The 25,646-nt window shown below is 39.2% G+C and overlaps 1 protein-coding gene, 1 long non-coding RNA gene and 3 other non-coding genes across 5 annotated transcripts in view; 1 reads left to right on the top strand and 4 right to left on the bottom strand.

Annotated features, from left to right (window-relative positions):
• Window positions 1-1,994: 1,994 nt before the first annotated feature.
• Window positions 1,995-2,113, bottom strand: trnal-uaa. Its single transcript has 2 exons — window positions 2,076-2,113; window positions 1,995-2,040 (listed from the first exon to the last, which is right to left on the bottom strand). It is a non-coding gene; the product is annotated as a tRNA-Leu (tRNA).
• A 565-nt stretch (window positions 2,114-2,678) lies between these two features.
• trnal-uaa lies at window positions 2,679-2,797 on the bottom strand. The gene is made up of 2 exons: window positions 2,760-2,797; window positions 2,679-2,724 (listed from the first exon to the last, which is right to left on the bottom strand). It is a non-coding gene; the product is annotated as a tRNA-Leu (tRNA).
• On the bottom strand, window positions 2,700-4,097 carry LOC122975474. Its single transcript, XR_006400681.1, has 3 exons — window positions 3,961-4,097; window positions 3,502-3,542; window positions 2,700-3,360 (listed from the first exon to the last, which is right to left on the bottom strand). It is a non-coding gene; the product is annotated as an uncharacterized LOC122975474 (long non-coding RNA).
• On the bottom strand, window positions 3,073-3,183 carry trnal-caa. Its single transcript has 2 exons — window positions 3,146-3,183; window positions 3,073-3,118 (listed from the first exon to the last, which is right to left on the bottom strand). It is a non-coding gene; the product is annotated as a tRNA-Leu (tRNA).
• A 1,770-nt stretch (window positions 4,098-5,867) lies between the features above and the next one.
• Window positions 5,868-25,646, top strand: part of LOC122974960 (thyrotropin-releasing hormone-degrading ectoenzyme-like) — a 198,390-nt gene continuing 178,611 nt past the window's right edge. Inside the window, exons 1-2 of the mRNA XM_044343061.1 lie at window positions 5,868-5,954; window positions 17,795-21,196. Of these exons, the coding sequence (XP_044198996.1) occupies window positions 20,702-21,196 (495 nt within the window). The 5' untranslated portion in view covers window positions 5,868-5,954; window positions 17,795-20,701. The remainder of the gene's footprint in view (window positions 5,955-17,794; window positions 21,197-25,646) is intronic.

Raw genomic sequence — 25,646 nt, forward strand, 5'->3', positions numbered from 1 at the left:
ACTGATATAAGAAAAACTAAGTTGCTATCTTTAAGCTTCTCATCTGCTCCTCAGAATCAATACCTGCCTTTCACCCAGTTTCTTCAGAAACCAGCCTCTGCTCTCATATGCTGAGAGACATCAACCAGATGTCATCGATCCAAGTGTGGGGCTCTGAGGACGACCTGCCACCGGCCGAGGCTGCTTAAACCATGAGGAGGTAGATTTTATTCATAGTGTCTGACCTGTTGGCTGCATTAGTAACAGACTGAAGCCTCATCCAGAGGACGAGCAGCAGGGTTGAATCTGTCAAATCAACCTGACACTCAGGTGAAACAAGTACATTTACTCCAGTACTGTACTTAAGTACAATTTTGAGGTACTTGTACTGTACTTGAATATTTCCATGTGATGCTACTTTATACTTCCACTTCACTACATTTCAGAGGGAAATATTGTACTTTCTACTCCACTACATTTATTTGACAGCTTTAGTTACTTTTCAGATGAAGATTTGACACAATGGATAATATAACAAGCTTTTAAAATACAACACATTGTTAAAGATGAAACCAGTGGTTTCCAACCTTTTTGGCTTTTGACGTCTTACAAAAAGCAGTGTGTAGTCGGGGTCACATTTCACATGTCTATGAGTTGTTAACAGCTCCACCAAATAGTGATTTTTCCCTCTAAACTTCTCACATGCTTTCATTTCAATAAATGTTCAAATGATCCAATATTTCAGCAAAAATCAAAGATTAGAGAAAAAGTCCAAAAACTGAAAACAGATTTGTGTATCAGAACTTTGTTTTTTCTTCTTTCCTCTCCCATTAATCATCTTATGACCCCTCAGATTTATCTGCTGACCCTTTAGAGGGGCCCGACCCCTAGGTTGGGAACCACTGGACTAAACTAGCTAACTAGTATTAATAAATCTCATATATAATAATATATCAGTCAGAGGGACTAAACCACTACTTTTACTTTAAAACTTCAACTACATTTTGCTGATAAAACTTTTGTATTTTTTTTTATTAAATATTTCTATACTTGTGCATTATTGGTACTTTACTACTAAAGGATCTGAATACTTCTTCCGCCACTGTCTACCAGTGCTCTCCCTCAAAGGGATAAAAAAACACTGCTTTCTGTTTAAACACCCAGAAACTCAAGGTCAGGCGTTTGCGGTAGTGTTGGGAAGGCGATGATGTAATTACCAACTTTAAGTGTTTCCAGTGGGAAGCGATGAGTTTATCTGCATCATCCATAAGAAGAGCTGAAGACTTGAGACTTGGACCCAAGTCAGACTAAAGGATTTACTTTTTAATTCTTTATTTTATGTGTTAAAAATATATGAAAAAAATCCCCCAGACAGTGTTACGTGAGCACAGTTGGAGCTCTTCTACACTGTGAGAAAAAAAGTTATTTCACAGAAATTTACTTTATTATTTTACAGTTTTTTTTTTTTTTCTACATTAAGTGTAAATGCCATTAAAAAAAAGTAAATTATTTTTATTAAAAATATTCACCATAAAATAAAGGCTGTAATCTGTAAATGAATATAATGGAATATTAACACCAACGTTGTTGTTGTTCAGGCACTTTTAAGAGCATGATACATATTTTCTGTTTTTGTATTCTCAGGACAAGGCTTGCTGAGGCTCATTGCAGAAGATCACAGCTATCGTTGGACTTCTGAAAGGAAGTGGGTGACTTTCAATCTGCCATATGAACTTGAGGCTTTTTTTAGCATGCAGATTCACATCTGTATGCTAATACTGATTATGTATTTGCTTATTTGTTTGTTTCTGGAAGGAATTTAGCTCCTGTTTCAATTTAGCCCCTATTTCCATGGCCAAGGAAAGTTCAATCAATATTTGTCAGAGGTGAGTCGCAAGTTTGAGGACTTGAGGACCAGAAGCTTCTTTAATTGCAACTGACTGTTCAATTAAAGAAGCTTCTGGTAAGAAAGAGTTTTCCATTACTGTATTATCAAGCATCAGTCCTTAAATCTTTGTCAGAAGTGGGATTTGAACCCATGCCTCCATTTGGAGACCAGAAGTCTTTTGCTTAGTATACTCAGTAAGCATTAGAGCCTTAAGTCTGGCGCCTTAGACCACTCGGCCATCCTGACAACTGTGTCTTGTAGTCAACCATAGTCATTAAAGTCCCATAAAAGTCAATCACTTTTTGATTGTGAATTTTAAGGAAGAATTCATTGAGTCTGGCACCTTAGACCACTTGGCACCTTGACTTCTGAGGGTTAAAGGTAATCATAGTAAAACTATGATTACGTTTATAAAAGCTAGCTAGAACCAGTATATTAGATTGACGACCAAAGATTTCAGCAGCTTTCTATCATTGTAGTCCACTTTCTTCTGAATTGTCCGAAATCTTAAGTATAGGGGGATTTAAGACTGTTACTGATCATCTGTCCAAAATTGGCATCCAACTGAGATCAGAAGTGAACTAAAACTACATAGTTGTCTATTAAAGAATTACCTTGAAATCATTTTTTAAAAGGATACTGACAAATATCGACTATTGACAACTTTAATCAGTGTTGTCCCTTAAAACTCAATCACTCAGCTTTGAATATTATGTCTCTAATATTGTTCCACGATGCAACTGACTGTTCAGTTAAAGATGCTTCTGGTAAGAAAGAGCTTTCTATTATTAAGCTTCAGTCCTTAAATCTTTGTCAGAAGTGGGATTTGAACCCACGCCTCCATTTGGAGACCAGAAGTCTTTTACTCAGTATACTCAGTAAGCTTTAGAGCCTTAAGTCTGGCGCCTTAGACCACTCGGCCATCCTGACAACTGTGTCTAGTAGTCAACCACAGTCAGTGTGGACTGCTAGATTCGTTAGAACCAGTAATTTGGATCAATGATGTAAGATTTCAGCAGCTTTCTCCCACAATTGTCAAATTTCTTCTGGACAGCCCAAATGTGTGTAGTATAGAGGAGTTTAAGACACTAAATGATTATATCTCCCAAAAAGTTATCCTTCTCGTCACACACAGATAAGGAGAAGCTTTTCACTGCTGAAGAAAGGCAGCTTTCTATCTTGTAAAGCTAAAGGCATGAAACCTGTGTCAGGAGTGGGATTTGAACCCACGCCTCCATTAGGAGACCAGAAGTCCCTTTGCTTAGGAAGGAGAGGAGCCTTGAGTCTGGCGCCTTAGACCACTCGGCCATCCTGACAACACATACCACATGTGAACCATAGTGATTGTAATAGCTCAGTACATAAAAAGCACTGAATCTACATATTCTTGAATAATTCAATACAGATATACTACTCCTGATGCAGAGAAAATCAAATTTCAAACATACCTCTGATTGCTGTACAAGAGGCAATGTCACTCAGTCAATTTGATCCTGCAGGAACAGATTTAACAAAAAATATGAAATAATTTGTGTTACAGTCCTAATTGCTAATTATTCCAGTTAACAAGGACTTCACAATGAAATGCTTAAGTGACTTTTTAAGTAGAAAATGTAAATATTTATCTGACTTACCAATACAATAGCTGCTTCCCAGTGAGTGAGGTGATTTAGTCCTAGATGTGCGCAAAACACATGAATATGAACTTTTGATTAGTTTACAAAATAACAGTCAAGTCAAAATGTCAAAAATGTAATATGGGCAGGGTTTGAAGTAGAGCTACAATGTTTAATTGATAAAAATTGATCAGTAGAAAATTAATCAGCAATTATATCTTAATTTTTTATAATTGTTTCACAAGAAAAAATGCCAAAAATGTGTTGGTCTCAGCTTCTCAAAAATGCGGATTTGCTGCTTTTCTTTATGTTACATCACTGCAGATTGAATATCTCGGGTTTGGGAGACAAAACAAGACATTTGAAGAAGTTCCCTTGGGCTTCTGCAAATGACACCAAAATTGGTGTATTTTCTTACTTTGACTTTTGAAACTGAAAATGTTTGCCTACAACAACTGAAGAACTGAAATCCCTCACCAATAAAAAAGTTTCCAGTTAAAGGCCAGTCTCCACTCCAGATGAGGTAACCAGTTAGTGGAGCGGTAGCGCCGGGGGAACCCTCAGGTATTTAAGCTAATAAAATTAAACTTGAGCCTAAGAGGAAAGAAAAATGATAAAAGATGTTAACTTAAAATATATGAAGGACTTAGCATACAAACATACAGTATGTTCAATAGTAACACAGTTCAGTATTCACTGGTTGAGTCAAGCTATTTATATCCAAAACCAAACTATTCAGCTGTTACTCGTAGTGATTGTCATTCACTCAGTCACTTTCTCAGTCATTCACTTGCTCATTACAAACTTTTATAAACACACACTTGGACAGTCTGGTTACAACTTGCATTAGAGGGACTTTTTTTTTAAAATGTAAAAAAAAAAATTTAAAAAAAACCAAACAGGCACTGATATAAGATGCAGTTATTTGGTTACAATAATGTGTTGAGCATTAGTACATGGCAACAATTACAGATGTACTGTACCAAACCATCAGATTCTTAGGCTACAGACATAAACCCACTAAAGCTGTCCCATTGTTCTTTAACCATATCGTTTTTCCAGTTCAATCCAGCATGTTTTGACATGCAACAGTTAGAGGAGCATATTGATATATTTTGTTTAATGTCTATTTGTGTACAATGTTCAGACAGACTACACTACTTGTTTAAATATTTACATTTTAAATGACTTTTGAATGTTTAATTACCTGAATGAACTCCATGCTTTGTTCTGTTACTTTATAATTGTGTACAAATGTTTAGCATCATTCATTTATAATATTAATGAAGTGAGACGTGGTTTGAAAGAAACACCTTAACATTTTATAATTTCTCTTGACATTTGAAGTCACAATTCAATCGGCTGTTTATTCACTGTTGTAAATACTGTCTGAGTAATTATGTCAAGTAACAAGGTTTGTGGAAAAAAATATTTAAAATTTAAACTCACTGTTAGCAGTCAGTTAATTAAACACAGCAGTCCGACCTGACGTTTTTGCTGTGCTTATTTCATGTACTGCATTGCTCTGCTAGTGTCTTTGATAAACCAAATCTACCCAACAGTGACATCTCACCACCAGTCGGACTCCCAGTGGCACATTTCCTCAGTTATACTGGTATAAACATGCTCCATCTTAAAGCATGTCTCAGGTTAAAAAAATGAGCACATTTCCACACTAACTTCTAACCTTTGTATCCAGGAAGGCTCGTAGCATGTTTACAACAAGGTGGTTGACTAACAAAACATATAAAGAACTAACTGCATCATTGTTTTATGTCCCCAGAGAACCACGTGCTAGAGGATGTGAATAAGTGTGTCATCGCTCTGCAGGAGAAACATGTTGACGGTTTGGTTGACAGTAATGCACAATTTACTGTTAATTTACGCTGCTTGTAACAGTATTTTGCTGTAAAAGTAGAAAATAACAGTTTTATGTTCTATTTATAAAGGCACCTACAAACTGAATTTCAGCATGACACTGATTTTGCAGTAAATTAATGGAAAGGGGGAAGGAAGCATGACTGGTCTCGTTTTTCTTAGGGGGAAGTACAGGAACGGTGGCCAAGGCACTACTTACCAAATGCAGGGTTGCCATTAATTTATTGCAAAATCAACAGTGTCATGCTGAAATTCAGGTTGTTGGTGCTTTTATAAATACAGCATAAAACTGTTATTCTCTACTCTTACAGAAAAATAGTAAGACTTAGTAAGACTTCCAGTGTAGTGTGCGCAACCCAGGCTTTAAACGCACAATATGTAATTTCAGCCACAAGGGGTCTCTCAACCAAAACAATAAAAAAAAGATGGAGTGTGATGACGGTGTGAAGTAGCAAGGGATCATGGGAGTTGTTGTCTTCGTTGTTAAATAACCAGCTTCACCGGGATAGGATTACTCTGGTGTTAATCAGTCGAGATGTTTTTACCGGCAGAGGTCTCCTCCTCTCCAGAACAAACGGACCCGGAGATTACAGGTAAAAACACTGAATGAAGATGTTTCGCCTAAAAAATCAGTGTTTCTCCGACGATGTACGGCGACCACCGGACGTCCGGTACGGGCTGTTCGCCGAGCTGCTGCTAACACTTGTTCGGTTTATTTCTCTGATAACTTAAGATCCAGACGTCCAAAGACTAAAATCCTTCTTCCGGCTAAAAGATATAGTTAAAAACCACCTAAATTTATCATGAAAATGCGGCTTAAAACTGAATAAAAGTGAATTTATAACAGTTTGTGTGGAACAACCACAACGCCGATGTATTATCTTGTATGTGTGTAAGTTACTCTTTGGTAGACGCCATTGTAGCGGACAAACACAGCGCCGTCGTATGCATCTGATGCGTGTTTACTCTTTGGTAGAGGAGGTATGACGCCATTGACATGCGACCAAATGAAACGGTCCGTTACTTTGATTAAATTACAGATTTCTCTGGGTTTGAAAACTGTTGGAAACATTTGGGATAATGTAAGTACACAAATCAACAACATATATAACATAGGACTAGTTTTTTTTAGACATTAGTGGTATTTAAAACGATTTACATAACTGTTAGCGGACACAATTATTAGCTCTGGACAGGCAATTATTTCTATGTGTAAAGACAAACTAAGGCTTAAACCAACATGTTTGATGTGTCAAATGTCTGTAAAGTTCGGGTCTTACAGTAGATGTGAAGTCGGGGAAACAAATGTACAAAATCTCCCACAGCTCACGTCTGATGTTTTACAGCCAAAAGCAGAAATGTGTTTTTACTTGTATATTTAATAATTGATCCCCAGAGATAAAGCTGAGCCTTCTGACATACGCTTCATGAACACTTATTGTAACACTTTAATTTTCTAAAATTATAAGTGTAATAAAAACAAAAAGATGATTTTTAAACCTCTTTCCACTTTTATTCAAATACAAATAGCCTACAAATAATTTTACTTTCAACAAATACAGATACAAATACAAATACTGGGCCCTCTGCACATCCCTAATATGTAGCTTACAGTCCACCAGCATATTTTTGCTGCTGTTAAAACCCACTAGCTTTGTGCTAACTATCGCAACCGGAGGAAGTTCCTCTTCTTCTACTACTACTGCTTCAAAACTCTCACCGTACTCAAAGGCACAACCTGGTGGCAGAAGTCATACAACATATCCACACACATTAATACTGCATAAAATACAAAATTATGAACACGAGATCCTGGAAAACATGTTAGATCAGATTATTTATTTTTGTTCACTTAGTTAATTAATGTGAAGTTAATTTATAAAGTTAATCAACCTGCATAATTAGTTAGTGTTATGTTGACAATCCAAATTATAGTTGATTTAAGTAACTTGGAGTTTAGTTAATCTATTGTCTAAATTCCCAGTTTACACACACACACACAAAACTGTTCAGTGATTATATTTAGAACTGGGAAAATGTGTTTTTTTTTACTTCACTGTCTTTAAAAATAGCTCTGCCATGAGGCCTGAAACGTCTCCACTATTACAATGAACAACTCACTGAGAAGGATGTGCAGCTGACAGTCAGTCAGGTGGATCTCGGAGGCTGTCGGCGAAACGCTGCGTCCCTAGAACGGCGTGATTGACAGACTGAGGATCTACCGCTGTGATAAGCTGGAGCAGTGTCTCATCAGACCACATTGTTGACCACAGCTGATCCTCCCGAGTGTTGTGTCACTAAAGTTGACAGTGATGTGACAGCTGGAGGTTGAACACTTGTGTAATATTAAACAGGTACCACTTTCTACTAAGGCACCATTTTTAAGGGTTTAGAGGCATGAATTAATGGTTAATAAATCATTTATAAGCCATTAATAAGCATCATTTCGGGGTTGCCAGGTTATGAAAAAACCCTCCTTTCTATACCACCATAACAACTGCACTATCTAATTCTATCTCTTATATTATCTAAAACTGCAGACTTTAATTATTGTCATTAATGACTTATTACATATAATTGCAGACCTGGTGACTTAGAAAATGTGAAACACTAACCCTTGATTAATGATTCATACATACTGATAAATGATTATTAATTATTAATAACTTTCTGATAAGTCATCAGGTCTTAAAGGATAAGTTCACGATTTTTCAAGTGTGTTTTAAAACAACAGTCAGAAGCCTAAATGAACATGAAACATGTTTTTCTTGCTGTAATCATTCCTCCTGTTCATACTGACCATTAGAAGATCCCTTCATAATAAACTTACAATGGAAGTCTTCTGTGCAAAAAATGTATTTAAAAGTTTATCTGAAGCTGATATGAAGCTTCAGCGTCCAAATGAGTCAAATCAAGTAGATATCTTTTAATGTTACAGTCTTTTTAGTGCCAAAGTCTTTTTGTTACTATACTTCCACCTGCAGCTCAACAGGGAAACACTGTCCGAGGAAACACAAAGAAGGGATTTGATGCTAAAAAGACTGTAAATAAATGTTAATAAATGGATTTTATTTATCAGGATGATCTGCAGCCCTTTCCAGAAGGTAATTGGTTGAACAGTACACTGAAGCTGCCTTCATAAAGAATTATATAAAGCCAGTGGTGGAAGAAGTATTCAGATCCTCAGGCCCCTCCGAAGGGTCAGCAGATAAATCTGAGGGGTGGTGAGATGATTAATGGGAGAGGAAAGAAGAAAAAACAAAGTTCTGATACACAAATCTGTTTTCAGTTTTTCTCTAATCTTTGATTTTTGCTGAAATATTGGATCATTTGAACATTTATTGAAATGAAAGCATGTGAGAAGTTTAGAGGGAAAAATCACTATTTGGTGGAGCTGTTAACAACTCATAGACATGTGAAATGTGACCCCGACTACACACTGCTTTTTGTAAGACGTCAAAAGACAAAAAGGTTGGAAACCACTGGTTTCATCTTTAACAATGTGTTGTATTTTAAAAGCTTGTTATATTATCCATTGTGTCAAATCTTCATCTGAAAAGTAACTAAAGCTGTCAAATAAATGTAGTGGAGTAGAAAGTACAATATTTCCCTCTGAAATGTAGAAAGTAGCATCACATGGAAATACTCAAGTAAAGTACAAGTACCTCAAAATTGGACTTACAGTAAAGGTATTTATTTACTTTCCAGCACTGGATAAAACAAGTGTTACGGTGGTGTATACTTATCAGAAAGTGGTACCAATAAACATGATGCTGAGAGTGAAAAGTCCGACTATGAAACAGAACTCTACACCGAACTACGCCACCCGAACGCTGCGGCATTCAGCAGACTCTGTTTACATCAAACAGACCACCAATGATTCAGCTCAGCACAGAAACAGTGAGCCTGTGTTTGTTCTGTGTGTACTGACCACAGTATGTTCTGTCAGTCTCTGTCTGCATCTACGTCTCTTTCATGTAGCGTGACTATGAATGATGGATGGATTAGTGCTTTCAAGGAATTTGAAATATTGATGTTTGGGTCTCTGTGTGTTCAGCTTTAAGTCTGCTCTCCCTCTGACACGTCTCTCTTTTTTTATTTCTCTTCTGCTGCTGCTGCTGCTGCTAGATTGGTGTCAAGTGCAGAGACCACACACACACTCACACACACACACACACACACACACACACGTACACTTTCTTCCTAACAAGTGATACACATTCATTACATTTTCTGCCCACTGTGTGTGTTCCCTGCACTTGACACCAATCTACCCTGAGGCAGAAGAGTGTGCCGCCCACTTAGATCTCTCTCTCTCTTCCTCTTCCTCTCTCACTCACTCTTTCTCTCCCGCTGTCTTCCACCTTGATCCAGTTGGCTGAAATAGGACTCTAATTGGATGTGCAATATCAGAGAGAATGTGTGTGTGTGTGTGTGTGCTGAGAGAGAGAGAGAGAGAGAGAGAGAGAGAGAGAGAGTGTGTGTGTTCACTTTTATCCAATAAAACAAACTAATATTATAAAGCTCCGCTAGTGGCCCCTGGAGGCAACAGTGTTCATGACACCCGACGTTATGAAAGTGTCAGCATGTCGGACAGAAGAAACAACACGCTGATGATTTTATTAAGTCTTGTGGGTAAATATATAAAGTTTTCCTGCTGGTCATGCAGTCATTGAAATGAAAATGGTTCTTGGGAGCCTTAATTTGCACGTTCAGTTTTTCGACTTTAAGCCGACGCCATGACGTCACTTCCTGTCTGTGAGTCAGCGCAGTCTCTCGTTCAGCGTTTTCCTCTGAAAACATGAAGCTGGACTTTACTTTCTAGGACGACTCGGCTCCTCAACGGCAGCTGTGATTTTAGAAAAGTTCAACGTTTTTAGTCGTGTGCACAAAAAAAAACTACAACCCCCATGAAAAAACTACAACTTACGTCATCGTGGCGACTTGTCGTTTGTCCGTATCCATAAAACTCACCGCTGCTTTCTTCTAAAGTCGTTTAGAAAACATGTCTGAACTCGCCTCGTCTCCTCCACTCGCTCATGGACTCCTCTGTCCAGCCGTGACGTTTAGCCCCCGAACACTGAGGGCTTATGGGAAATTGTGTTTGTTAAAGTCTGCTAATAAACTTAAATATTGAATAAACAACAACATTAGATTGTTTTTCAGAAAAACTACCGTCCTTATCTAAACATATGAAGCGAGCCACACGACATACTGTTGATAAAGGTTCTGTTTCCAGTAGGGGTGTGCCCGAATACAAATACGTTATTCGGCAAAGCACAAATAGTGGGGAAAATATTTGTTTCATACAAATATTTTTAAAATTATTTGTTTTCAGGGGAATAAAAAAACAAAAAAACATGTCAAATACCAGCGTGCAGGTCGGTTACATCACTATCTCAGTGTCTCTGTCCTCTGCTCCGCCGGTGCGTCTGTCAGCAGGTCTCAACGAGGGGAGTCACATCCACCTGCTGCATGACGCACATTTCCTAATTTGGACATCACTCCCGGAGTTGGGGGTGTTCTCCCAAGGGAACACTACATGAACACTTATTGTAACACTTTAATTTTCTAAAATTAAAAGCCTAATAAAAACAAAAACAGGATTTTTAAGCCTCTTTCCACTTTTATTCGAATACAAATACAAAATAATTTTGCTGCCTCAACAAATACAGATACAAATACAAATACCGGGCCCTCTGTACATCCCTAGTTACACATGTTAATGAGGTTTTCCTTCTTCTGGAGCAGAACCCAGAACTTCCAGTTGCACTTCAGCTCTGAATATCATTAGCGTCGACTCAAGCTCTTTTCAGACAGAGGATACGTAACGTCACCGGATTCATTAAGCTGTTAAACTGATGGCTTTTTGTCATTTAGACAGAGGTGACTTTTATGTCAACGTTCCTTATGGCTTTATTCAGACATGATGAAGATGAGTTAAAAATGATACGATAGGACGGTTCGCTGACAGGATGCATCACTGATGGATTTTAAAAAACGTATTTTTCTTTGCTGTTGAAACCTTAATTAATGGCCATCGTGAGTGTGAAGGATGCTTTCACCCGCTCCTCACAGTGAATCCACTGACATCAGCATCAATGTCACCGTTTAATGTCATTAGAGAGCAAATTCTGCCGCCTGTTTTATGAAGCATCGGATGACATTAAGTTTCTTCTTTCTCCTTTTTTAATTCCTATTTACACACATGCTGCGTGTACAATATGTAAAGTGTTTCGATGGGTATTCATCAGTTGGCGTGAACATAGACAGAGAGGAACATTTTGTCCTCATTTGCATGATATTATCATTCATAAATTTTAAATCCCTCGCTGGGCTTTGAAGCCCAATTTGACATATTGGCCAAACCGTGTTTTACAACGTCCGGGTTCATCACGTGATGCACGTTGGCCCAAAAAGCATTTTTCCTCCACGCAACTGTCAGTGAATACATTTTCCTGACTGTAACTTGTTTTATTATCAGAATTTGATCCATTTGGTCCAATAACATTTGGAAAGTGTAGAGAGCCTCATGATTACAATATTTGTTTCTGTTCAAGTGAGCGACGATGTTCATTTGGGCTCCTGACTGTTGTTTTAAGGCAGAACTCGTCCTTTATATACATCCATAGCATCACTGGTCAGTCCTGCCGGTCACTTCCTATCTATCCCACAATGCCTTGCAAAGTCCCATGAAAATGAATACATGTTCAGTGGTTCTTCACAGTAACACGTGCAGACACGTTCAAAAATCTTGAGGAAAAAGTGAAAACCAGAAGAGCGGAGGCTGTTAAAGCAGCAGATTAATGCATATAGTTTAAGGATGATGTTCAACTATCACATATAGCTGTGATATATATACCTTTTGGCCATATAGTGTATTTTTCTGTGAAGCAAAGTGCTGCATGAATAGACAGAGAGACTTATATCACCATCGATCCTACAGCCTTCGCCTCCGGCTGGACGAAACATCGACTACTGAAGCGTCTAACAGAGAGATAAAAACTAGCGGTTAGCTTCACTGAACATGACTTAGCTCATACAGACAGTGAACACTTACAATGCGCTTGTAAAACAACGTGTTTTAAAAGGAGACATTTACTGTTTAAAACACACACACACACACATATATAATATATATATAGACACACATATTCTGAGACAGCTGGGCGTGAACGCGGCAATCGTCAAATTAATGGCTCATGTGATAGCCAATCAAACGCTTGGCAGGCCGTGTCAATAGCCAATCAAACAGCTGGCGGCGTGAATGTTGATGAGCTGGACTTCTGTCGGTGTCACATTGGTAACAGCGGGGGAACAGCTGACCTTCAACACATGACCAGACCAGTTAAAATATCACATGAAGAGAACATGGTGATACTGGTTTGTTACCCAAAAGGATCCTGAACTGACAGATGATGAAAAATAAATGAAAAGCATCTCAACTCCACTTCCTACATATCCCACATGTTAATATTAGGTTTAGTGTCATTTATTTACATGTTAAAAAAAAAACAACCTCTGTCAAGTGTTTTGGTTCATATAAACAATATAACATATATTTTAAAACTATCAAATAATAATAATTACTAATATTTTGTGAGATCAGGTTGGAAAACTTGCATTGAAACACTAATAAAATACAACTAAGCACTTTTAACTCACTGTTTGTTAACAGCAAATATAAAACCAAATATAAAACCATGGTCATAAGCTAGAACATGTTAAAAAATGTTAGTAGTTGTGTTAATATCTAAGCAAATGTGTTAAAAACTGTGACTAGCTGTGTTGATAACAGAGAATCGCTCGTTTTACTGTTTCACAACTGGAGTTCGCTGTTTGTTTCCTGTTTTTCTGCCGCAAGTCAACATTGTTTTTTTAAAAACCATGAAGGTCTCCAAACCCTAAAGATCTCCTCCAGACCAGACATGTATTAAGATATATATATATATAATAATACTCTTCTCTGCTGGAACAATAATGTGTGTCTGATAATGGCGTCTCCTCCTTCACTGTAAAGTTCATTCTCAGTGTTTGTGAACTGGAGGCTTCACGTTTCCACATCACACTTGTGTAATTTGAACACTGGACCACGATCGGCTCCAAACTAGTTGTGATGTCACAAATCCTGCTCGTAGGTGTTAAACTGTAGATTTAAGTTGAGCTCAGAGAAACTTTTCCTCCTTCAGCAGATGAAGGTGAAAACAAACTTCTACACAAACATCATTCTGCACAGAGAAGCTCAAACATCCAAGTGAAGCAACAATAATAAGCAAAACCGATATTTGAGTGGAGGATGTTTTTACAAAAAAATCCATTGAAATCTATATTAACAACCCGTCTCAGTGCACCTTGTTGTTTCACTTTATTCATTGGTTTTCAGCCATTCTTCCAAGCTGTTGGAAGTTTATATACAGAACATTAAAATCATCCTTTTCTTCAAAGATTCTGTTTACAATAGAAACATCAATGATCATAAATATAGACATTATAATCATCTTTTTTTTCTTTTTTTACAGCTTAAACATTCTTTCATCTCAACCTGTCAGTGGGTAAAATGTCAATTTATCAATAAAAGAAAACAAAATTCAGCCTCATTATTCAGACTAATGTTTCAAAACAGAGTTTATTCAAATCATTTCCATTAACTCCCAAACTGATTTCCATTTGTGTTTGAACTTGACACGTCCATCTATGAAACACATTTACAGCTCAGAAAATGCTTTTATTTGAGAACAAATAAGCCTGTTAATAAGTAACGATATGGGTTGATAAATGCTATTAGTGATATAAGGAAATCTCTAAATAAGATATCTATTGATATTCATGTTATCTCGCCCCTTTCTGTCTGTCACAATCTGCCTTTCTCTCTCTCTCACGGAATAATTTCATCATTAAAAAAACAAACATTTCACCAGTGTGTCCTCCTCTCTCTCTCTCTCTCTCTCTCTCTCTCTCTCTCTCTCCCTCTCTCTCTCTGGTGTTGGTTTAGCTGCTGACACAAACAATCACACAACGCGTTGCTCTCATGTTGGTGAATGACGTCCACAGATTATAGACTCACCTCTAATAGCGCCGCACTCTGTAATCTGTGGATGTCATTCACTAACATGGGGAGCAGCGGTGTGTGTGTGTGTTTGTTTGTTTGTATGTGTTTAGTTGCTGGAATCTGTCAATATTTCTCTTCCACGTCGCTCACACGGTCTGAGTGTCACATGTCGGTTTCTGTCTCGCTCTCTGATTGGTTTTCAAGTTGTTGCTCGACATCAGCGGCGGGAAAAAAAAGTCCTTAAATCCTTTGATAAAATACAGAAATATGACATTATCCTGACCCCAGACTGATGTCCAGTCTATCACAGGAAAGACACCTATAGTATAAATACACAACCGTTCACCCTCATTCACACCTACCAGTCTCCAAATCACTGAACATGCTTCTTCTTAAGCTTTAACAAAGACAGTTTCCTCTTGATAAAGTAATAAGACTAGAGGAATCTGGTTTGTAGGCAGACACAGACAACCCAGATTACTGCGATGGTACTGAATCCCACTCAAAAAGCTTCAACTTCTGTCTAGAAATACTCAAGTCAATCGTTTTTTTCAATGAGTCATTTGTTTAAATTCAGTCTCTAATAAGTGTGCTGGTGGTCATTTTTTTTAAATTATTACTCCATTACTAAGTTTTGAAGAGGAGCTTTTAGGGATGTGCAGAGATCCCAGTATTTGTATTTGTATTTATTGAGGCAGCAAAACTATTTGTATCTGTATTTGTATTCAAATAAAAGTGGAAAGAGGCTTAAAAATCCTGTTTTTTGTTTTTATTACACTTTTAATTTTAGAAAATTAAAGTGTTATAATAAGAATTTATGAATAAACTACCTTATGAGGGAGGTCCCTACACCGGGTCTTGAACTGGAGTCTCCCAGATCATAGACGACTGCGCCGACTACTGAACTAAAACTTTACTCATCACCTCTTTGCAGACAGACCTCTACCTATTTATACACCCGTAACAGAGACAGCACAGCATGTAACATGTAGGGAGGAACATCAAAGGCAATTATTGCTTTGCACCTTTCATTTATTGCCTATTTTTTACAACCTAACTTTGTGGAAAGGAGAAGGGGAACAGCAGGTTATGGAGAGTCTCTTGGGAGCACTTAGCATGTGTCAGTAGCTCAGCTTTATCTCTGGAGAACACCCCCAACAAATAACTTTTAAAATATTTGTATGAAACAAATAGTCATATAAAAACCCACTATTTGTGCTTTGCCCAATAATGTATATTTGTATTCGGGCACAACCCTAGTAGCTTTGATGTCTGCTGTGTGGGCGTTGATTGACAGCTGTGATTAAAAGTTGACTCACCTGCTGCTCCTCCTCCCGGCTCCAGGACTCGCACTGAGTCACGCTATCGTTGCTAGCGATGGGTATTGAAAACTGGTACTAAATTGACTAAAAACAACAGCATTAATGCACATTATGTTATCTTCTGCGTGGAAATGTTGAATTTACAGCTCACAGTAATTTAATACGATATAGTCTCTGGCTTTTGTTTTATATCTAGTGTCAGCGAAAAATGTTGCCAACATTAGATATCACCTGCTAACAACGTAGCACGCATTAGCTTGGAGGGCTTCCTTGTCTTGTTTACTATATTACGTGATTGTCACTTTTTTTTCGCCATCTACCAATCAGTTGGTTGGAGAGTAAGTAGTATTTCAGTCAATCAAGATTTCCTTCAGTTGACTACAACCCTAATCTTTATAAAAATAAGTCTGTAGTTATTCACTCAGGAAACAGTTAGCGTTGGGTTTAAGCACTTCTAATTTAACTGTTATGTTCATAAATAAAAACTGTTGAATCTTTTCACATCTTTTCATGTCGTCCCTAATTGTTGCAGTATTTCACTAAGTTTAATGTTACTTGAAGATGATATCTGCCCTGTTAGCACAATTTAGCTAAAGTAGCTAAAGTGCGCAGCGCTCAGTGTTTCCAGTAAGCTAGCGTTAGCTCTGGTCCGAGGTAGCGAGGCGTGTTTCCAGAGTGTGAAAGGCAACATCCCTCACTCCTTATCTGGAAGGTCCTGGTGGTGCTGACCATAAACAGCAACTCTGGGCTTTAAACTGGCAATGAAACCAACAGTTGACGTCACACCTCGTCACGTCCATCTTTATATACAGGCTATGGATGGTGCCTCACTGGTAAACCCACATTTAACACTTTAAAGTTTTGTAGAAAAGAGAATCTCTCTATTTTTCTTACTGTCGACATGTATGGAGCCAAACCAACAATGAACTGATCTACTAAACAGGTATTTTGTGATATATATTATTACTCTGTGCCGTCGACCTCCGTTGTTGTCTAGAAACTATTAAAAACACGTCAGTGAGCCACATCACTGCACTGGTTGACATGTTCCTCCGTTATGACGAGATTGGTTAAGTTAGTTGATTTAAAAACGGCTCCAAATAACAGCCATCACGTTTTCAGTCTTCAGAGAGTTGTTCTGTGTAAGGCAGACGCCACTGCTGAAAACGCTGGCCATTCTTAGGCGTCCTTCTTAGCCACGTATAGTACAAGTGTACAATAACTTAGTCATATGTTCGGGCTAGAAAAACAAGACATGACGAAATTTACACTGTTAACCTTACAGCTATGTAAATGTGGAAATGTAGACCCTTGTGTGAAAGTATAATTTGAGTTTAACATTTTCTCTCATCTCAAGATTGGCGAAATGATCCCAACAAGCCAATCTGTTGTTGGTCCGTGCACTCCAGAACAACACATAGAGCCATTTTCTGATCTGACACCACTGACTGCAAATACGTTTTATGATGTGACACCGACGTCTGAGGCTAAAACCGATTTGAGTAGGTTTAGGGAAAGATCACGGTTTGGGTTAAAATTACTACTTTGTTAAGGTTAGAGGACCTTTGTTGAGTCGTTCTCTAATAACATCACCTGATTTCCTCCTTTGCTCCTGCTATGGCTGACGCCGCTGATTTTGTTGTTTTTCTTGGGAGGAATTCTCAATTATCCACAACACCGTAAAGAGCCGATGTTCATGTAGTTAATAAAGATACTGTAATTAAGAAAATAAAATCTCAGCAGACACATTAATTTGGAGAAATCTAAAAAAGAATGAAAGAGGTCTCCCCTTCTCACTTTCCATCTCTACCAGTCTCCTGCTGGAGACTAATCAGTGTGTGTGTGTGTGTGTGTGTGTGAGAGAGAGAGAGAGAGAGAGAGAGAGAGACTAACTTGTCTTTTATCATTAATTTTTCTTTTGTCGGCTTTATAATATATCCAGAGAGAATAGAAAATAATAGAAAATAATAGATCTGAATACTCTCTCTCTCTTTTTCTCTCTCTCTCTCTTTCTCTCTCTCCCTCTCTCTCTCTGTCATCGCGTGCCTCTCGGTTGGAGCAGCAGCAGCAGCTCGTGCTCAATCACAGACCGCGAGCGGACTCACTGAACGGTCTGCACGAGAGTCTTCCTCACCACCGACTGACCGACCGACCGACCGACAGCATCAGCATCAGCAACATCAGCATCCTCCTCCTCCTCCTCCTCTTCCTCCTCTTCCTCGGTGGATGGAGGGATGCGAGCAGGACAGCATCATCATCTTCATTGCCGCGCTTCATCGTCATCATCATCATCATCACCGGGAGCGGGGAGAGAGGGAGAGAGAGAGAGGGAGAGAGAGAGGAGCAGCTCTCCGTGGGCTAAAAAGTTAAGGAGGATCCGGGTTTAATAACGGAGCACCGGAGGGGCTCGTTCCCGCCGTTAACCCGGGATAATCCGCCTGACATGGTTGTTTTCCACTTTGGACTCCATGGAAACGGATCCAGTGGTTTTTGAGGGATTTATTGTGTTTAACGGATCACTGGCGCCGCTTTCAAGGATCGTTTTTATCAAACGGTCCCCGGTAGGTACTGAAACTGATCTCCGGTGTGTTTTAACGAATCTCTGACGTTTCACAGGAAGCCCCGGTTTGTTCTCTATTAACGGATCCCCGGTGTTTTAAATTGAGCACTTTGTGTTTGAATCAAGTCTGAAATGATGCCTAGATGTTTTTTGCTTCTCTTTTTTTAACGGATTCCCGGTCTTTAAACGGATCAATGACGGATCTCTTTTCCGTTAACTCCGGTGATTTCTCTTGACGGATTTTTCTCTGTTTAAACTGACATCTGAGGTGTTTTAACGGATCTCTAACGTTAGTGTAACGGATCCCCGGACGGTCCCGGGTGGACTCAACGGTGTACTGACCGACGGTAACCTCACCCCCTCCCCCGGTTTCTGAAGAAAAGAAATTAAAAAAAAAAAAAACCCGCAGGTTCACCGTCAAGTTCACCGATTATTGGAGGGAAAATAACGGGAGGAAAAGCTAAAAGAAAGTCTCTTCAATAACGAATCACCACCACCGGGGGGAGGTTTCCTGGATTCCCGGGCCCGGGGCTCACCGCTTCCCTAACGGGGACGAGAGAGGAGAAGTTACCGGAGGGACCGAGGGAGTTGATCTGGATCTTTACCGGGTTATTCAGACATTCTCACGCACCGTTAATGATCAGATAACCATCATCATTAATAGCAGACTGATCTCATTAACGGAAACGGTTGATTGATGGATTTTAAACGGCTGAAAAAAAAAAAAAAAAACGGGATTTTTTCGCCCCTCTCTCTCTTGGTTTGAGATGGAATCCATTGAATCAATAAATTCCGGGTCATCAATCATTTTTTAAATCAATTTTCATCTATCAGGCTCATAAGCTGTAAAGCAGGGATTGCTTAGACCCAGCGGAGTAGGCCTATTCCAGTGAATTATCTCCTCCACGGTGAAATAAACCCACATGCTGGCTGTAAATTATCCACTTAACCCCCTCAAGAGAGAAAGAGAGAGAGAGACATAGACAGAGGCTGTAGAGAGAGAGAGAGAGAGAGAGAGAGTTATAACCTTTAAACATCACCTTTTTTGGAGATATGTCAACTGAAAGCATCTAAAAAAAAAAAAAAAACAGTAAATGCTCATTTTGATGAAGAGAGACACAGAGATGCTTCCTCCCTTTCAGCAAGTTTAAACTTCATCCGGTCCGTCTTGACCCCCCCCCTCCCAAAAAAAAAAACCACATTAAACCCCCCTGAAACATTTTTTCATAGGGACATTTGAGGAATTCTTTATCCTGTTAGAATAAAAGTCTAACAAAAGAAGATTTTTAACTAAAATTGTAACAAAAACCCAACAAACTGAGGCAAAACTTGAATAGTTGTCACAACTTTTGCAAATTTCTCGACAAAAATACAAATTTGAATCTTTATTGTGATAAAAACATATCATCTGTTAATTTGTTGACCTGGTTTTAATGTTAAAATAATAAATAAAAAAAATCCCTGAGTCTTCACTTGACTCAAAAACTGAAGAGTAATCATAACAGAGACTTGAAGTGCATCGCTGGGTTCTGTTAAGTATTTTCATCTCCCACTGTATACTGATAATAACCCCCTAATAGTCCGATAGGGGTTTATTTATGCTTTATTGCAGGTCTGGAAGAGCTTTAACTCAGAAGAAATTAACTTTATATCTACCTGGGGCCACTTTAAATCTCCTGTGTTAATTTAAGCTTTAGTTTAAGATGCAACTGTTTCTGAAGTGATGAAATGAGGATTTCTATCATTCGAAAAGTGATTTTTTAAGACATAATCTGAGATATCTGCTTGTTTCCCAGCACACAGGTTCTTAACAAGGCTTTATTCCCAGTCTAACACCTCTATCTGTGGAGGTTTTACAGTTTAGCTTACCCAGCTGATTTCCAGCTGAAGTCTATGGATGGTACGCTCATTGTATAGCCACATCCTCAACAGCATACCTCCTCCTCCTCCTCCTCCTCAGTCTCCTCTACACTTGAAATTGAGCCATGCAGCATTGATTTTTTTTCTCCCTCTCACCGCAAAACCAAAAAGCACACGACCATCTCATCCTTTCTGGTTTGTCAGTTTTGTTGCTTGAAATGTAAGACGTGCCGCGGTGTTGATTTTCCAGCTCGAGTCAGAGCTGAAGGACGCTCGACGACGGTCCAGCGGCGGCGAGGTCACAGTTCAGGTTTTTTTTTTTTTTCAGAAATATAACTGCTGGAGTTTCAGCAGCACAGACGGGAGGTTTGACAGACTGAGAACTTGAATCTTTGGGACAATCAAAACACACAAAACCAAATCTGTTTCCCAGGAAATCATCTGTAAAGGAGCGGGAAGCATAAATGAATGTTTCTCTGAATCAGAACCTGTTTCTGAATCTGAACTTTGAGGACATTTCTTCACCTTCAGAGTGACATTTTTAGTAAAATGGGACTAAACGACAGCAGCCCGGGCACCATGAGGAACGGCCGCGGCCTCTCGGACCAGTGGGCCGAGTCCGTGGTGGTCCGACCTCGAACCACCGAGCGCCACATCACGGTGCACAAACGACTGGTGCTGGGCTTCGCCCTGTCCATCCTCACCCTCATCATCGTCACAGCCGTGGCCGTGGTGCTCAGCGTTCGCTTCGAGGAGTGCGGAGGGCGAGACCGCGACGGGGCGATGAGGGAGTCGGGCTCGAGGGGCGCCGGAGGGTCGGCGAAACTGAACGGGAGCAGAGGGGAGAGGACGGGGGAGAGGGGGGACGAGGAGGCGGTTCAGCCGTGGAGGAACTCCCGTCTGCCGGGCTCGTTGAGGCCGAGGCACTACGACCTGCGGCTCGCCGTCTACATGGACAACTTCACCTTCTCCGGAGAGGTCAGCATCGAGCTGGAGTGCATCAACGCCACCAGATTCATCGTGCTGCATGCTGACCGCCTTGAGGTACGGTGGCCTGTAAGGGCAGATATCTATGTCACACAAATAATTGAGAACATGTGAACACTTATATCTGTTAAACACTGATGTCTGAGGATGATATCAGGTTGCTGATGTTACTCCCAACGATATGAAAGTGTCAAACAGAATGAAGAAGATACTCAAGATCTCGTCTGGCAGAAAGTGGAGCCATAAAACTTATTTACATATTGTCACATGAAAGTTTGTGCCGGACGCTTGGCGACGCAGTAACAACTTGAGGGTCGTGCGGTGACCACTGTAAGTCGTGGTTGCTTTTGTTCGATGTAAACACAGTAAGATCATCTCTGGCAGCGTTGCTTCCCATGTGGTTGAACAGGGTTTTATAAACCCCGGATGGTGAGACACAGCTGCGTACTTTTCTTTATGTTTGAGTCTCTGCTTCTCTCAAATGTCAGCGCTGTCAAGCTCACAGTCGGTCAACGGCTCAAATTCTCGCGTCAAAGGTCACCGAAGTCGAGCTTCACATTAACGCACCGCATAAATCTACTTATACTTTGTGAGAAAACCCCCCCGATTGTAGACATTTCATTGAAATCTATTGATTTTTGGTAAGAAATTTCCACTGTTAGTGTTGTAAGAAAGCTCTCAGAGCCTTACCAGCAGGAGATGAGAAGTTTAAATATTTGTCCCGAGGGTGCTGCTTTTGATCCATTAAAATCAAACGGATTCAGCCCTCAGGGCGTATTAATGTGCATAGTAAATTGAACGGCTTTTTTTGCGAGGAAAGGACATAGAAACTTTAGCTTGAGGGCGGGTAAAGATGAAAGGCCAGGGGGTCACCAAAAGGATTAGGGATCATCTTCTGGCAACCATTAATATCCATAAAGTTGATGGAAATCTGGTGTCTGAGACGTATAGTGGATGTAAATTGCCTGGTAAGTGTTTCAGACTTGCTTCACATGGAAATGTTATCACTGGCTGATAACTGTTGTCACATGTTACGGAATAATAATAATGGATGTTCCCAACACTACATGACCCTCTGTTTAGCAGGTGTTTCATTGGTGTTAAAGGTGTAGTACTTATTTTAGGGAAGAGAATTATGTCGCTAATGAGTTGTAATCAAAATACAAAGCTCCATACCCCTTTTCCTTTATCATCCAATCAGATGTCTTCACCATAAAACAGCAGGTACATGATGATTCTTTTCAAACCAACCTCCTCGTCTGCATGCGAGGTTCTGCTCTCTGCGTTAGAAAACAACCCTCATCTCTCTAACAAAGAATGTTTATTTCCAGATTTGGCCTCAGAGATTTCCTTAACGAGGCTAATTAACCGTCAAAGTTGCTGTTTCAGCCTAATTTTTTTTTTTTTTTTTTTTTTTTTGAAAAAACAAGCGCGTGGTGAGAGAAAGCCTCAGAGAAACGCCCGGGCAACATGATTTTTCAGACCGGTCATCTTGGTTAATGTGCGAGGGATAAATCTGTCTAATTTGGGCAGAGGCCAATTAAAAACCCTCAAGCATCTTGTGTGTGTGTGTGTGTTTGTGTGTTTGTGTGTTTGTGAGCACACTATGAATTAAAAGGTGTTGCTGGGTGCCAAGCAGGTCTCCTAAGGTATCCTCTGAGTTAATGTGATATGAAGAGAAAAATTGTTTAGATAAAGGAAAGGCTAAAAAAAAAAAAAAAAAAAATGTGGATGAAAATAGAAGCAGCTGGTAGAAAGAGAAGGAAAAAAGAAACTCCTGCAAGGAACGCTTTATTCTCAGAGTCAAAGAAATGCCATGATGCATTCAAAATCGAACAAAAACAAAGTAGGAAAGTGCTTAAAGCGTCGTTGTGGTGGTTTAACGTGTACATGTTTCATTACATGAACTACACAAAAACAAAAAACAGCCGTCAGTTCTTAATTCACTCCCATCCAGGCAGCGTTTGGTCTCAGTTCATGTCAGCAAAAATGAACTCGCAGAGACCTCGGTGGCTCTCGATGGTTAATCCAGAGAGTCACATGACCGACTAGAAAGATTTGAAGAGAAAAGATGTTGCGTTCAAACAATTTTGGGGCGTTTAAAACGTCTGACAGTGACGAGTTCAGCTGAGAAAACAACAAAACAAACATCACAATTAAAAAAAAAAGCATTTTTGGCCGCGTGGGACATTTGAAGGCATCACGGAGCGCGGGCGCTGCGTTCGCTGACTCACCAGAAAACCGTGAAAAAAACCCCATCCTTTTAATCCCTGATGTTTCCTCTCTGTGTCAGCAGACTCTCTGTTCCTATCGATCGGTTCATTCATCAAAGAACAAACACACTAACAGATACAGACACACGCACACACACTGTTTGATTGGCTGAGGACTGCTGACGTGTGCCAACGCACAGAGCCAAAGATTCCAAATGGTTCCCATCATGCACTGCTTCTCATCTCAGAGGGCATTTCCACTGACTTTCTGATCATCCCTGTTTCTGCTTTAATGTCATTAATTTAATATTTTAGTTTGGTAGATTAGAGGCGCTGGTGTAGATTTCTTTGGTCCCTTTTGTTGGCCTAGCACAAGGAAGTGCTCCCACTCAATAATTTTGTCTTTTAACTTAACGAAATTGGAGACATGTCACATTGGGCAGATTGACAACTGCTGCTTGTGGCCACCTTGTGTCTACATTTAAGCAAATATCTGACTAGTTTGATAAAATAACGTCCAACGTGAAGGATGTTGAACACTAATCAGATCATTTCTCCTACACAACACATTTAATACAATATCAACCGGAAGTTAAGAGACAAAAAAGAAAGTGGAACAGGTGAGAAAATGGGCAGGACGCATAAGATCAATAGTGTATTCATATTAATGTTACATAGGAAAGATTTAGGGAAGACAACAGGCATCGGACAGGAAGCAACTGGGCAAATAAGGCACGATCGACTGACGGATAGACAGGTGTTTGTGCCTTGCAAGTGCAGAAAGTGGCCAAAATATATCACATGTTTTTATGGAAGAGTTGCTCAGTGCTTGGTTGGTGGTTGCCAACCAGGCAATAAATTAAAAGTTAATTAAAGCAAACTTTTTTAGCACCATACAAGCCTTATTTTTGTGGAGCATTTTACACTCCAGCAGTGCAGGGTCATGTAAAATTAGTGCAACACAGCTAATATAAACTCTCCGGGTGTCTGTTCCCTTCATTTAAACCTTTAATTAGACAGGGTAGGCCATTGAGAGCAAGCTCTGTTTTACAAGGACGCCCTGATTACAATACAAATATAAAATGTAAGACACAATAAACATAATTGGCAAATATGAAAAGCAAATATGAACAGATACGCAATGAGCAATATAAAATATAAGAAACAATAAAACCAAAACATAAATGCAATAAAACACATAATATGAAAACATATTAAGGCGATAAAAAGCAATATGTGCAATAAACATCAGGGCTCAATTAAAAAACAAGCATTCACACTGCCCAATGTCAGCTAAAAGACATTTAAAATGATTAAAAGTGATTAACTTATATAATTTTACATATCTTCTACCAGTTCCACTTTTGTGGAGCGTAATATTTAAAAGCCAATTTCCCAGTCTCAGTGCTAACACGTTGATTTTCAAGGACCAAATAGTTTTGGGACCTAGTGCAGTGTGAAATTGAACTATAGTTAATAAGACATGTAAGGTACCCAGGAAGTTTGCCAAGGAGAGCTTTGTATATAAATAGGATGCGGTGCCATTCTCTTCTCGCTGCCAACAACTGCCACCCGACTTTCTTTCTTTCTGATGATGAGTTATAAAGCCATCCCCGCTTCTGAACGCAGGGGTGGAATGATAGACTGCATAGAGAGGTAGAAGCAGGAGATTGCATATACTGTAAATTACATCACCGTAGTCCATAACAGATAAAACGGTTGACTGAACAATTTGCTTTCCATAATTCTGGGTAAGATATGCCCTATTTCTATAAAAAAAAAAAAAGCCAGTTTTGCTTTTAAAGACAGTCATTTTTATCAGTGTGTTTTTTGAAACACAGCTTGCTTGTAATCTATCCAGGAACCAAGGTATTTATGAGAGGATACTCTTTCAGTTGGTGTCCCGTTAAGAGTAGTAATATTAACTTCCATGGTACTGTTAGTCAGTTTTCTAGAAAACAGCATACAGTTTGTTTTATCTGAGTTTAACAGTAATTTAAGATCAATCAGTGTTTGCTGTACCACACAGACATCAATATGCAAGTCTTGGTGATATAGTATAGATAAAAGCATCGTCCGTGTACAGATGAATTGTGCTGTTTGTCACTTTTTCACCTAATTAAGTTATGAAGATTGTGAATAAAAGTGGGCCTAAACTGGAACCCTGTGGCACACCTTTATTAACCTTTATTAAAGCTTGACATACAGCCATCAGCCACAACAGCTCGAGTTCTACCACTGAGGTAATTTGCAAACCAATTACAAGACTTTTCATCAAATCCAATAGATTCCAG

Source organism: Thunnus albacares, chromosome 23, assembly GCF_914725855.1.
Source record: "Thunnus albacares chromosome 23, fThuAlb1.1, whole genome shotgun sequence".
Taxonomy (NCBI): domain Eukaryota; kingdom Metazoa; phylum Chordata; class Actinopteri; order Scombriformes; family Scombridae; genus Thunnus; species Thunnus albacares.